Source organism: Chiloscyllium plagiosum, unplaced genomic scaffold (genome assembly GCF_037043375.1).
Source record: "Chiloscyllium plagiosum isolate Xiang-an unplaced genomic scaffold, Cpla_swu_hap1 HiC_scaffold_48, whole genome shotgun sequence".
Classification (NCBI taxonomy): domain Eukaryota; kingdom Metazoa; phylum Chordata; class Chondrichthyes; order Orectolobiformes; family Hemiscylliidae; genus Chiloscyllium; species Chiloscyllium plagiosum.
In genome coordinates, this window is record NW_028270186.1 from 13777282 (window position 1) to 13792990 (window position 15709).

Sequence of the window (15709 nt, forward strand, 5' to 3'; positions counted from 1 at the left end):
GGTTGTATTAAGAAATGCTGACTGTATCACCAGACAAACTTCAAACCAGAGGCTTGAAGTCCATTCTCTTGATGAATTATTACTCATGACATTTCACATGCAGGTGAACAGTGCAGCTCACGTAATAAGTCAGCAACAAATTTTGCCAGGACCTGCAGTGAAGAGCAATTTAAAAAGGAGATCAACAGTCAGTTATTCATTCATTCATTCATTCATTCATTCATTCATTCATTCAATCAGCCCATTACATCTGCACCCTGTGCACTAGATCCCACTAAGTTGGGACAACATGTCAGAAACAATAGTGATTCTTACGTCCCACCTAAGGCAGCAGTGTATTTCAAATTTTAAACTCATGTGCCACCTAACATTTATTGCCCCTGGTCATTTCATACCTTTTCTCACCTGCATAATCATATTCAGCCATTCATGAAAATTATGTACGCTGTGCACTATTAACAGAAACCTAGTGCAATTCACATCTGCAAATAAAATGTACAGCAGCAGCATCTTCCAATGTCCTTGCTTCTCCAGGCAAGATCAATTGCACAAGTGTGAAGTTGGCAATCATGTACAGAAATTCAGGGACTAAGTAGGGCTCCACATGAGCCCTGAAGAAAGCTTGTCCTGTTCACATATTTCTGAAATTACACTTTATTATATTCACCATTAGAAATGTACAGTAAGTCATCTTTCACATATGCTGAAAAAAGTACAGATTTCAGAAGCTGCACATTCAATTGTCAAAGTCAATATGTCCCACTGAACAAAGCATGGCAACCAAAAAAACCACCTTTCAGGAAAAAAGGTACCAAGGTACACTTCTCATTTGTAACACTACATTGCTAACAGTCAAGAAATTAAGAATCAAGGTTAAAAACGATGTGAACCAGACAGACATACTTAAAAAAAACAACAGCAACTGCCGAAGAAAACGTTTGCTTGGATTTCCAATAGCAACGCTCAAGAATACAAGCAGGAGGAACTGACAGCTCAACACTGTTGTAACACCCTATATCTGCATTCCAGAAGACAAACAAATGCCAACTGAGAATCTCGCAAGTAGCTGTTAAAATTAGCTGGAGGGAGCAACAGAAGTGAACAGGGTAACCAAAAGACGTACAATTTGAACTTGGAACAGTATGTGCAGTTGTGGTCTAATTGGTGACTGAATGGGACAGAAATGGTTCATAAAGAAATTAGTAAAAGATGTTCACCAGATGTCCATAACCGCACATTTCTACATGTGACATTCAACCTCAAATTGAACAAAGTGTGGACATTTTGTTGGTGATCCTCTGGTAAAGACCATAGAAACAGAAGCAAAATCTCTCCTGGTTTCATTTTTAAAATGGTATCACCCAAGTAAAAAAAGTATTCACAATCACACAACTTGCTCAGAATATTTGTAAAAGGTGATCTAATGTTAGATTTTGTTTAGTTAAAATAATTAAGAATTCATCAAAAGGCGGCTTTGAACTAGATGTTTACTTTGATTTGCCACATTCACTCAAGTCCAAAATTATCAAAACAAGTTTTAAACTCTCCATCAGGTCTAATACCCGAAGCTTCAAACAAAGTTACCCAAGCCTGGACAACATGGGCTTTCTATGTTTACACCAAAACATGTAAAAAAATAAAAAGAATTGCAAAGTAGCTCTATTAGTAAAAATATTACTGCTTTTGGTTCAGACGAAAAAACAAACAGCAATGCTGCTGCATTGGTCATCCATTATGAAATTGTGGCAGAGTTTGGGTTCTTGAAGCTTGTGGCTCATGGCCTGATGAGCATAATTTTAAGTTTACATTCTCCATCCAGCCATGCTTGTATCGAGGTTGCCCATTCCCATGTGCTGATTTGGATTGCCTGAATATCCACCTCCTCCCATACCCCCATAACCTGCAATTGAAAGAGAACAAGGTTTTAGAACAATCAATACTTCAAATTTGTATTAACAAACTTTCAAGTTCCAATATTACATTCAGCTTGCACCTTAATCTTGTGTAAAAAGAAAATTAACCTCTAAAATGTTTTGTTGCCAATTATTCATTTCACATATCAAGTTAGCTATTCGACATGTCAACTGTGATAAATTCTCCTAAAGCTGTTTGTTTCCTAAATAAAGCAACTCATCCAAAAGTTGGAACCAAAGTTTTAGTAACATACAGTTGTACTTACCAAATCCACGTGTGTTTCCAGGATTTCCATATCCATAGCTATTGCCCATATTGCCATAGCTATTGGCCATAGCCTGACTGTTATGAGCATAGCCTCCTTGAGTGCCTGTGGATCAACACAAAATGCACACTTACATCTATCATTCTTCCCCCATAGCAACTACCCCCATCTAAACAAAGCACTAAAACTTGTTTACATTCACCAGTATAGCTTGCAAATCACTAAGCTTCAATATTGCACTAACCTACTTTACATGAAGGATTGCAATCAGGTACTCTTTGCAATAGGCAGATCGTGGAGTGGAGCATGATAGCACAGGGTGTGTGCGCGCGCACGTGCGTGTGTGTATAGTCTGAACTGAACAACCACTACATTCAAGTGGTTGTTTCCATGACCTGCTCAGGCTTATACATCTGGTCAGCAATATCCTCTAGTTTTTGGCCTACACATTGCTGAACAAACAAGTGTTAACAAACATGCGTATATAGGCCCACCTAAAAATCTGTAAATCGACTCATGGACACAAGGCAAACTAGAAACAGTATCAGATGGACAGCCATAATGGAGAAAATTACCTGCTGCATAATGGTCCATGCCCATGCCCATTGCACCCATTCTATGATTTCCATAGCCACCAGGCCCAGCTCCCATGTTTGCAGTGGAATCCAGGAACAATTCGATATATCTGTGTTCTAAGTAGTAAATTTCAGTTAGTAAGGACACAATTTGCAATCACGCATTTTGACATTAATGAACAATTTCAAACGGAGGAAAAACTAAATCAAATGAACTCCCAAAATTCCAGAGAACTTAAAAAGATGCAAAGATAATCCCTTCAACTTGTGAACTGGAAGCATCAAAAGATTTAGTGTTGCAAAAGGCAATTCCAGGATTAGGCCTTAGCCATCTGGCAAAGTAACAATATGAAACATGTCAATGGGAGCTAAAAATAAGTTTCGATACAAAAGTAGACTTAAAAGGACTGTTATGTATAAAACTTGATTTTTGGTTTAATTGTTCTTCAAGTTGCATGCGTGTGGTTTTTATCAGAGTACTTTCGGTGAATTGGTCACAGCGAAAGCTTTGAAATGAAAGTCCAAATGCTTAATTTGTCCTTACTTTATCTAATCTGTATAAAGTTAGCAGATTTAAACTCAGCATGTACAATGAAGCTCTTGGTAGAAAACTGAAGTTGAAAAACTGATGATTTGTTGACAAATGCTAAAATCAAGTTGAACCAAAGGGTCTGGTTCTGTGCTGTACCCCTATGACACTGAACTACTTACGCATATGAGCTTTATCTTTCGACATAGCAGCAACTGCATCTTCATGCGTGGCAAACTCAACATCAGCCTCTCCAGTAAGCCGACCATCAGAGCCATATTCAAAGTTTATCTTTACAGGAATCAGCGGTGAAAAGAACTACAAGGAACGTAATAGTACAGTTGTAAACAAATGAACAAAAGTAAGTTAGAGGTATTTCCCCTCAAACGAAAAAAATAACCATTTTGTTTTGCAACATTTAATGAAAGCACAATGGGTCCAAAAGCAAGCAATAATTTTGTAAAGGTTTGTACTGTGTAACATTCACATTAGGAACCAAAGACAAACAAACAATAAATTTCACACCTTCCTAGACAATATGCTTCTATTTTCATCATCATGGGCTTCAGTCTGTCACATGAAAAGCTAGCACAAGAACTATCGTCTATCATCTGTCATGCAATATTCAAATTGTTTCTATTTGAAATGAACAAAATATCAGCCATTACCCTCCACCCTCTCCCCCCCCCCCCAAAACTTATAAAGCAAATTCCTCAAAAGTCACACTTACATCAGCAACATCTCCTTCTGAAGCTCTGAAAGGTAATCCCCTCATATGTACGTAATGACCTGTACCATTCTGAAACAGGGGACCAGCATCACCTGCTCCACCGTAACCACGACTGCCCATACCTAGATAGCAAGAATATTCAGTTACATACGTGGATGTATCTCCATGATCAAGTTATCCAACATTAACATATCAAGTTCTAGACACAATGTGCAATTCATTTATTCGTCTAATTCAAAAAGTAAAAGAACTTCTGCTTTGCTGCAAAGACACCATTGATTAAAAGCACTAACCAAATTTCAGCCAAACGCCTTTCCTTCTCTTAAGCAAAGATGCCCTACCTCTATCCATCATTCCACCACCTCTGGAATTGTGTCCGTATGCATCACGTCCATAACCGTAGTTATCATTATAAACATAATCATCAAAGTTGCCATAACCTAGGGAGAAAAGGAGACACGCTGGCTTGAACCAAAAGATAGACCAAACTTTAATTCCAACCTCTCAATTACATGCCTCAAGTTAGAGGCACGTTACGATGATTGCATTTTTCAGACGTATGAATCAATGCATTAGTGCAATGCTAAAGTGTTCATAAAAATGGAGCGAAAGCTGCCCATGCTCTTACCTCCACCATAGCCAGATCCTCTACGTGCACGGTCAAACATGTCTCCTCTCATGGGCCCTGGACCACCGTAGCCACTTCTTCCACCTCCCATTGGTCTGTCATAGGGTCCTGGTCGCTGACCCATTAACCTTCTTGGAGGATCATGGAAAGTTCGAACCTCACCTCTGCTGCTCCTGAAGATTTCAATATACCTAAACAGCCACAATTGATATATTTACATCTTGCCTTCAGCTATTTCAGTTCATTACTCAACATGTTGATATTATGGTTGCAGATTTCTCTGGTGAAAAGACTTCAAAATTCAACCACTTGACCAGAACATACATCCTGGAACAGAATAAGCAATTTGAAACTGGCTCTTCCAAAGAAAAAAAAAGCCCACATTCACGGACACCAAAGAGATGTTTTCATCATTTATTTTGGAAGCAGGCTGAAGTATCAAGGTCGACGGCATGGCTCTTGAAGACAAAGGATGTGCTTCATAGCTCAGGGACAGTTTATGGGAGCTGTTTTATGAAAATAGCAACTTTGAAACACATTTACATAAACTAAATTCATACGCAAAGCAAAATTTTCAAAATGCATCCTGGTGTATCTCTATTATTAATGAGCGAGTATATTTAAAACAGCAGTCTTATCCATTATAACTGGATGGCACCCTGAAACACAAGTCACTCAGATCAATCAGTTTGGCATGTCTGAAAATGGATCTAATTACCTTTTCACCAGAGCAATCTGTCTACATTATCTAAACAAAAATAAGCACAGTCAATTTTTCAAACATAGCAGCTATTTAATTTTTGAAATAACCTTCCATTTAGATATAAAATGTCTGACTTGCAGTAGCAAAATTTGAAGCATAGGAGCCAGTTACATGAAGTAACTGCAGGTTGTTTCATAGTCTGGTGTTCATGAACCTGATGCCAATAATGAACTATTCACCTACATCTGGTTCCAGTAGTGAAATTCTTGAACTATCCAAGAACACAGTAAATTGTTTACCACAACACAATGTGTGTCATGCAATTTGGTTTAAATTGTATTTGTCATATGCATATTCCATCTAAATTCCAATGATTACTGTGACCATCTGGTTTCCAATGACTACCAGAAACCTGACTGCAAGTAGCCACTTGGCTGCTCTATATGGTCAGAAACATCAGAATATAAATCGTAGTAATGCAACTCGTACAGTTCCTCAACTCCAGAAATATTTGATTAAGGAACACATCTTTGCAAATGAGGAACTACAGAGAGTGCAATCTTGGCATCGTTTCCAGAATTCTGGATTCCACCAACCCCAAGTGCCATCCAATACCAGAGGCTCAAAGAAGTTAAGGTCTGGTGGGAAACTGCAAACAAAATAAAAACAAAACAAAAAACAAAAGACAAGGTGACACAGTCACGGCACCTGAACTACTTTAAATATCTAGTACTGCTCCCTCCAAAACGATCAATGAGATAAAATTTCAAGCTACATGCAATAAGGCATCAAGTCAGACATTTTAAATACCAAGTTTAATGCAAGATATCAGAGATACAACACAAGCATTTTGGACAAAATTTCACCAATTAGCTATTAATACCCGACGCTTCTGAACGCGAATCTGAATACTGATTTCAAGTGCAATACTTTTCTACTGGAAAACAGAATAGTTAAAACTCAGCAAACCTAGTAGTCTTCATCTTGCCATTTGGTGAGATGAAGACAAACACATGGAATGCTGTGTGCTTCACGCACAAAGTGATAAATTAATGAAGTGGGGCAGGGGGAGAAAATGTCCCACAATTGCGACATTGCTTTGTGAATGTTACAATTTAATTTGCACTTTGGATATGTAATTTAATTAGTCCAAATCAACATGTTTGAACAAATTACTTAAACTGAGTCAAATTGAAACAATTCAAATTTTAAAACATTTACATCCACGATAATCCTAACTGCAAGGCCCTCTAGAAAAACAATCTTTACAAAGTTGGGACTGAAGGGCAAACATGGCCCTGGCTTATCATTTAAATCAATTTAATTTTCAAGTAACATATAGAAGGCCCAGCAGTATAAGACATCATTTTGACAATTTAGAAAAATCAGTTGAGTCCCCACTCAAGTTTCCAATGGCGTGTGGGAGGTTCGACTATTTTCTCTGCAAGAACAGATGAATTCTGCAACCTGAACAAGTGGGCTTAAAGACGTATGAGCCACCCTTCCGTCCATCCCCACCTGTGCCCTATTCTTTCCTTGTGTTTCCCCAGTGCTTTTTCAGCTATCTCCTTTGATGCAAACTGCACGAAGGCTTCCCCCGTGCTTCTCCCCTGGTAGTCCACCGGCAATGTTATCCCATTTGGCACGATTTCCAACCCTTCAACCCAAGGACAAATACCCCACAAGGGGAACAATATTAAAAATTGAAACATTCCTACTCATGCACATACTACAGAATATAAATATTGAGTACTGATGTCAGAATTGACTAATGAAACCAATGGCTGCAGAATGCTTTTTAAATAAAGCAAAGATCCAACAAAAAAAAGTCAGATAGGTTTGCACATTTTTATAAACCAACACTTACAAAGGAGCAGGACAACATTGTTTTAACTAATATTAAAAACATGAATTAAATTCTAAGGAATTATTAAATCATGACCACAATCAGTAGGTTGCTACTGTCATACTCAAATTGTTTCAGCCTTACACCTACAAGAGAAACCAAGATGACTGCCAATAAACATTAAAGTTCAAATGGTATAACTTAAGACCTGATTAATTTGTCCTTGTTCACAGATTTGTCCTCCCTAAAGTAACAATCATGTTGACAAAACTTCAGAAATAACGACATTTCTGTTCACTTGTATCACCAGGATTAAAAAAAAGTATCTGGGCACAATTCCTATCTTAATGTACAATGGAACAGTAAAGAGAGTTTCATGCAGTTTGTTAATGAAGAAAATCAATTGCTGTTTTCTCCACTTCACACCAAAAGTCAGGGCCTTAATTGCAAGCAAATGAATGAAGCCCCACTTGCTGTTAAGAGTCTGCACAAATTGTTGTCAAAACAGAACCTTTTCAGTGTCACTTACTAGCTGGAAACAGCCCACATCATATTATTTGACATAATTACTGATTAACAGCCTACAATACTTAGTTTACTTAATTAAAACAAGTAATGCAACAAATTTAGAAGAAATGCATGAATCGGCATGCAATTAAGGAACTACACACTGATTGCAGAAACTTTAACTACTTTCCTCCAAGTAAATCTTAGGCTTAGTGATGGAATCCAATACTTGTGATTGACTGTTTAAACTGCACAAATAGTAAAGAGCATGAAGCTCCAGTATTACACTAAACTGAGGATCCTTTTGCTTTAGGTAATTAGCAATATGCAGCCTGTGCATTCACCAAGCAAACTCTGCATCAATACACCAATTTAGCATGGTCTTAAAATATAAGAGTCCATTTATAATACATGCCGCAAGTTACTGACTGTGAAGAAACCATAAGAGTATCAAACCAGTTGCTGGTCCCAACAGCTAGGTGACTGCATTAGATCATCACTGAAGTTAACTTATTCAATATGAATCCTGACTTTTCTAGCACTTTCAATTAGTCCAGACAGAAACATTTACGGCAACACAAATTCAATTGTCGACCTATCTCCTGATACTACAAATCTATGGCAGATCAGCTGGCTGAATCCAAAGTCATTCGGCGCCAGAGTTTTGGGAAACCAGTACTTTTTGAAATGCTATTCGAAATGAATAATGCATCACAGGCAGTGTCCTTATTTGCTCTCTGACCATGCTGACAGGATTAGTGCAACAAGAACTGCATTTTGCTCAGAGGTCCTTGCAGTGGTCAAAAATCTTGCCAATGCTCATCATGATGTTTCATGCATGAGAAGTAGCCTTGTAAACACATACATGAAATGTACCTTCATTTGGAGGTGCACATGCGACTGGAAACATGGAGAATGCAGTTTTTAAAAATCAAGAGACAAAGCATAGTAAGGGGCATTGTATTGAACCATAATATCAATGTTAATTGGATGAATAATGAGGGATTTTGTTTTCTGATTAATGTAAACTTCTGGTCCAGTTATAAATTCTTCACAGCCAGTAACTACAGTGAATTGTAGTGCTGAGACATCAGTTGCACAACTTAAAAATCTTAACATTTTGTAAATCAGTAGAAACTGTTATGGAAATAAAATAACCCAATTCAAAAAAAGGGAGAGACACCTGTTAGAGGGTTTCATCCCTTTTGTGGGTAATCCCACTTGAAGGCATGAGAAGCCAAATGCAGACAGGCAGTTAACACAGCCATAAAAGCAATGGCTAGAGCTGCAATAATCCAGGTCACAACTCCTCTGTATCAAAGAGGTGACCAGCCTTTGGTGAAATTACCCCAACACTGGAAAAGGTGGGTTTGGAAACTCCATTGGAATGGCAAGCACATACCTGCATCCACCACTCCATGGTGCAACACAACAAATGCCAAATTACAGCATGACTGTATAGCCTGAACCCAGAAATTTAACTCAACTGTACACAAACACTAAAGGAATAGTTTTGAATACTAGCACCACTGCTCAGAAGTCACATTACAGTACTAGCACTATATACCATTATGAAGTATTACCAGTGCTAAATTTCAGCCCATAAAACTTAAAATATTTGAAGAACTCTAAACATATTTAGAGTTTAAGATTTTGAGTTAACTGCTGCAGTTAACATGCAGTTAGCAACTGCGCATGGTGAAGTTAATATTCTAAACTATTCCTTCCAAAGTTAACAAGGATAACTAATTTTGTTATTACTGGCTCACAAGATTGGACTCAAGGATTATCTTCTTTGGAACAAAAAGCAATTCAGTCTTAAAATGAAAAGCCAAAAAGGACTAATTAAGTCACAGGCCCAAAGTATCTTTTTGAAAAAAAAAAGGTAAAAAGTAAATGTTTGCTGGCTTTGTCATCAAAGGTAACCTACGCCCCAAAAAAGTTCATCTTTAAACAAAATTAGTTTGGTGACTTCGAGCAACAAAGCTTTGCCAGGACCATGAAGCTCACGAGTGACCCTTGTCGAAAACCGCTATCAAAATCCCCAACACTATTTTCTTTAGTGACGTTGAAAACAAATGGCATTTCTTAATCAAAGTTACCTTTATTCTAAGTCACTATGCTAAGCTTTAAAACAGATATTTTAATCACTGTTTTCATTAAAGCATCCTTTTAAAAACAAAAAAAAACCTTGTGCCCAATTCTATGTGCCACTCTAGGTCACAATCATTTTACTATTCCATCCCCTGCATCTACCAAAAAAAAAAAATAGAATTCATTAGCTGTGTACACTAACACCAAATACAAATCCCATTGGATGGGCTACACAAATCCACCCTTAAATAAAGTAATCCACATTACAATTATTGCCCCCTACCCACATCAGATTCACAAGCCCAAATATTTGGTTCCAATATTGGAGAAAGTGACAAATTAACATGTACCTGTGAAAAACTGCAAAATTTCCTCTTTACTGCAGCCAAAGGGTAAACCCCTGAGGCGCACTGTTCCATCGCTCGTGGACTCAGTTTGGTTAGGGTTAGCATGTTTTAGTGCCCAGTCCATTTCAGTGGCTTTAGTCTCAAACACTGTGAACACAAGTTTGCAAATACTAACAAAAACGAACATGTTGTACAATTATTTGCCAAATACCAATAGAAGACAACATGGACAAAGTCATTTCTCATGCCATGCACTGCAATAACAATATTCCAGTACACGTCTAGCAGATTACCTCACATAAAAACCATAAATTGCACCGTCTGCATTTTTCAATACTGTCCAGACTACTGGAATGTTTGACATTAATATGAACATCTTATCTGGTAATATTTTAGCAGGCTATTGTTCTTTAATGAAATTTTTCCATTCACCCTTAAAAGTCTAAGAGCAAAATACTGGAAATCTGAAATAAACAGATGGATAAATTCGAGTTCAGGCAACATCTGTGGAGAACTAAACAGTTGACATAGCTGGGTCTTGAAGCTAAACTGAAAACATGATGCATCTCGGTCTCCTGAGATGCAGTCAAAACTAGGTTCCTCCAGCACGTTGTGTTTGTGTCTCCTTAATAGTCTCTTGCTTATTGATATACTCTGCAATACTCTCATATTAGAACATGGTCACGAGGTCTGAAAACCAAACTCCACTACAAACATCAGCTAATTCTATTATTAAGCGACAGAAGTTGTCGATCGCCAGTTCAGTCATTGTGCATTCAACTAAACTTCCGACAAAGGAGAAGCAAAAGCAACACATCACTAAGCAAGAGCAATCTCAAAATTTCAGCTCTCACCATTCTATGTATCTTGGACCAGAACGAGACGAGAGTCTCAGCAGCTAAAGGCTTGCGACCAATTTGGGATACGCGAATAGGGGTTTATCGGGCTGAGGAGTTTAGAATTGGAAGGTAGGGAGAATCAGTAGAAACATGTCTGTTTGAAGCATAAACCTAGAACTGATGTGAATCAGCAGGGTGGAAGACAGTAATGCACAAATGAACACCCTGGAAAAGTTTACTATGGCCACAGAACTTCAATACTCAATGCTCCTTCTATAAAAAGCTGTTGCTTTCAGTTCTCCTCCTTCTGCCTGCGCACCCCCCCTACAATTACTACAAAGGTACAAGAACCTGCTACATAAACACACGTTGAGCGATGGTTTAAAATGTCACGCACCTTCAATGTATCGATGGCCCATACTTTCCCGGTCTTTTGCAAGGGCACGCTTTACATCTTCCTCACTTTCCAGCTGAACAAAGGCTTCACCACTTGGGCGGCCTTCTCTTAAATAGGTGAAGTGTATTCCAGCAGTTCCATTTAATATCTTGCAATCTAAAAGCAGCACACATGATTAACTGATTTTTTTTTCCTCTTGTCCCAATTGGTGTGGGGTGATGGCATGTGAAGCAGGACATGCAAAAACAGCAAAGGCATTGGTGAACAAAAAAAAAAACTTAATGGCACAAGACATTGTCTCAAATGCAAGTGAAATTTTAACACGTCAGCTTCCAGCAAACCAATCACTACCTTCAGCATCTCCAACTGATTACTTAACGTGACAAAACACAGCAAAATCTTCCTAGAGAATTAGAGCACACATTCATAGTCTTCAATTAGGAGATCAAAAGTCCAAAATCATTTGAACTTTTAACTTTGCCAACAGGATTTCCGATGAGCAGCTGGGCAGGATCCAGCTGCATTCTGATGTTGGATATTTGTAATTCAGTGACACAGCAAGACTTCAGAACTAGTTCAATGTCAGTTCAGCATGCAAACCCAACAACACTTAACCTCTAAAAACTTCTGATAGTTCAAAGACTTGATTACAATCTGGTGAGATTAACCAAATTGAAGTGTGTGAAATGGGTGGAAACGTAAAATTCCTTGTCCTCAAACTGCTAAAAAAAAGTTATGTATGACACACCGTTATAGACTTAAGTTGGAATGCAGTCACTGGGGCTGATCACTCAATGTATGAAAACGATAAGTCTCTTAAAATAAAAAAAGGGAGTAAAAAGTAATAGAAGGTTCAGATGCTCAAAATAAGCCAGGGCTCCTTTGCTTAAGGAAACGATAAATAAGACACTGAATGTGAATATGGAAGTGAGGAAAAACAACTTAGTCACCATGATATAAAAATCAGGAAAACAGCAGCTTCTATGGTGCTCCTCACCACAACAGATTTCCATAGGCAAGACTGCAACTTCAGGCAAATTAATTATAGAATCCTTACAGTGTGGAAACAGGATTTTGGCCCAACAAGTCCACTATGAACCTCTGAATAGTAACCCACACAGACCCATTCCCTTACCCTATTACTCTGCACGTCGCGTGCCGAATGTATCTAACCACCATGATAGGCAATTTGGTACAGCCAATTCACCTGACCTGCACGTCTTTGTACTGTGGAAGGAAACCTGAGCACCCAGAGGAAACTGACAGTCACTGGAGGCTGGAATTGAACCTGGTTCCCTGATGCTATGAGGCAGCAGTGCTAACCACTTAGCCATCATGCCACCGAGCCTTGATTCACATGATGCTCCAACAAAATAAGAAACAGAGTCAGAGATGTATAGCACAGAAACATGTAAAAAAAGTTCAGCAATTCAAGTATGAATAGTGTCAAGTCAGTTCTTCTCAGGTACTTAAAACGATGCCCAGAGACAAAAAACTGTTTTAACACACTGCAGTAAGATTCAGGAACATGTTTATGTAAGAAACCCCAAGTTTACCTATTACTGTATGGCATAAGTCATGAGTTACTGTGAAAGTGATTCCCTAAACATGAAATCCAAACTTTAAAGTCACAAGTTAAAAATTCTATTTTTCCATAAAGCCTTATCATTGAGATGAATTCACAAAACCTGAGAAGAAGCGTAACACTTCATCAGCAGTGCAAGACCATGGAAGTCCACGGACACGGACAACAAAATCTTCATCCATTGTAATTGCCTGTAACACACAGATCTCTTCACAAAGCCTGAAAACAAAACAAAAAAAAAGATTAATTGTAAAGATTTGCACACAATGCAAGGTGATTTTATCTTTTCAATGCAAGGATACTCAACTGTAATATTTTACAGTTATATTTGTTGAGTGTTCAGATATGTATACTTAAAAATTCAAAAGCACCACACAACACATGGAAAGAAACTACCATGACTACACTCAATCCTAACACCATGGCAATCCAAGGAATACTTTCTAGTATACACAAACGCATACACGAATTTATTTTGCAAACATAAAAAAATCACAATCTTAACACAAGAGCCTAATGGTATTATTGTTAGATGATTAATCCAGAAACTCAGCTAATGTTTGGGGACCCAGCTTTAAATCCCACCAAGGCAGATGGTGGAAGATAAATTAAGAGAAGAATCAGGGATTGAGGAACTTGACTGACAACCTTTTAGAAATGAATAAAGTCTTGACAGGTACGGATAAAGGTTTTCCCTAGGGTGGGGGACTTCAAGACATGGGAACATTAAGGTGAAGGGAGAAAGATTTAAAAATACAAGGGTTTTTCTTTAAAGAGTGGTCCCTATGTGGAACAAATTGCCAGAGGAAGTGGTGGATGCAGACATTTAAATAAATACATGAATAAGAAATGTTTGGAGGGACATGGGTCAAGCACAGACAGGTGCCAGTAGTTTAATTTGGCATTATATTCCAAATGGACTGCTTGGAATAAATGGTCTGTTTTCATGCTGTATGACAGCCTGTGAAACCATGCCTGATTATCAGATAAAACCATTTGGTCCACCACAATCTTTCCAGAAAGAAATCTACCATTCGTACTGGTCTGGGCTACATGTTAATCCAGACCCACAGCAATTGCCCTTAGTCCACTGGTAGTTGGGAATGTGTAGTAAATGCCAACTGAGACAGAGATAGATACACAAGGAAGAAAGAACACAGCAAGTCAAGTAGTACAATGTGGAGAAGTCAACACTGAAGAACAGTTACACCCGAAACATTGACTTCACCTCCCAATCCTCCATAACTTGCTGTGTTCTTCCAGCCTCATGCTAGACTACCTTGCATTCCTGCATCTGTCGTTTCTGTCTCTGACCTAGTCAGAGAAGCAGATAAAGCATAAATAAAATGAACAAAAAAACACCTTAACATCTGCAGCCACATTAATTCAATAAATAAAACAAAATCAGTGGTGAGAAAAACATTTCGGTCGTGCAAAGAAGTGACATGATCCAAAGCAACAACGAACTGCAATTCCAGGTACAGGGAGAACCGTCAAGTTGCTGGATCTGCGTGATCTTATCGCAACTCCTGGCGTGCAGTTTGTTTTTTTTGGGGGGGGGGGGGGGCTCAAATCATTTGGTTTGCCTCAAGTCATTGATTTCACCAATCCTGCCAATGCAGGGCGCTAACACACCGCGTGTAACTTATGAGGAACAAGGGAAGATGGCATATCGCCCACGCCAGGGAAGCACGAGGGAAAAGAAAGCGTGAAGAAACACAGCAAACAACCCTGAATGGAGGTACGTGGCCTCTGAAAACGAAGTGGTGGCAAGCCCGGGACGAAGAGAAGGGGCAGACACCAACTAAAAAAAAAGACCACGGTGGAGACAAAGGGGACCAACTAAAACTCCCCGGATTCACTCCGACGGGTGCCATCAAACCTCGAGCCCGATTACGGACGAGTAGCTATTCTTTCTTTTGAAAGAGGGACATAGATAGATAGATAGAGATAAAAGGCCAGGCTTCAAAAGTAAATAAGAAAAGTCGAACGGAAGTAACTGGAAAGCCAAACGGCGCCAAGAACCGGCAGCAGCGTCCATTACAAAACAAACGCACCCCCTCAACGAACGCGGGTAAAATGGCGGCCGCGCTTCACAACGGCCTCGTGTTCCAATATCATCACCACCCTCCCCCTCCTCAAACTGCCATAAAATATCAACTCCCATCATAAAACATGAAGGCGCGTACGGAATAGCTTCAGGATCGAAACGCCTGAAGACGGGCCAGATAGTTCGCGGTGGACAGGCAGTAAGATAACGTTCGGAAGCGATGCTTTCTTCGCTCCCTCTCTTTACCTGCGACTCTCCTCCTCGCCTCAACAGCACGACAGCGCCTACTAACGTCATCCGCCGGAAATAAACGGGATTGTGCCGTCAATCCCCCCCCCTCCCTCCTCCTCATGATCATTTAAAATCTTCCTCCGAAATCAATCATACGCACCGAGTAAACGACTGACAGAAAGCAAAAACAAAAATGCTACTCGTGTGATTTTTTTTAAAAAACCTCATTTCACTCAACTATTTACGTTCAAAAAACTGCACCAGCCCACTCTGATTGGCTACAGCGACGAAAGCATACGTCAGTGATGTTTCACGGGCTTTGATTTTAAGAGGGGAAATACATTTCTTGCCTTACCGAATTCAAAAGGACGATCGTGCAAATGACCAGAACTGAGTTTTTCCGTTAACGGCGTATGGGGGGGAGGGCTTTTCTACAGATTATCCCGCTCTTTACCGCCGGTCATTGGTT

The 15709-nt window shown here is 39.1% G+C and overlaps 1 protein-coding gene across 3 annotated transcripts; it reads right to left on the bottom strand.

Moving 5' to 3' along the window:
• Positions 1-638: 638 nt before the first annotated feature.
• Positions 639-15699, bottom strand: LOC122543144 (heterogeneous nuclear ribonucleoprotein H2-like). 3 transcript variants are annotated; one of them, XM_043681511.2, is made up of 12 exons: positions 15596-15699; positions 13063-13178; positions 11375-11530; positions 10142-10285; positions 6863-7001; positions 4642-4832; positions 4355-4453; positions 4014-4135; positions 3466-3601; positions 2755-2871; positions 2180-2284; positions 639-1900 (listed from the first exon to the last, which is right to left on the bottom strand). In XM_043681511.2, exons 2-12 carry the CDS (start codon positions 13139-13141, stop codon positions 1803-1805), a joined length of 1386 nt encoding a protein of 461 aa, XP_043537446.1. In that variant the 5' UTR covers positions 13142-13178; positions 15596-15699; the 3' UTR covers positions 639-1802. The 3 variants fall into 3 exon arrangements, with proteins under 3 accessions (XP_043537446.1, XP_043537444.1, XP_043537445.1); XM_043681509.1 differs by lacking the exon at positions 15596-15699 and adding an exon at positions 15149-15321; XM_043681510.2 differs by lacking the exon at positions 15596-15699 and adding an exon at positions 15256-15274.
• Positions 15700-15709: the final 10 nt, after the last annotated feature.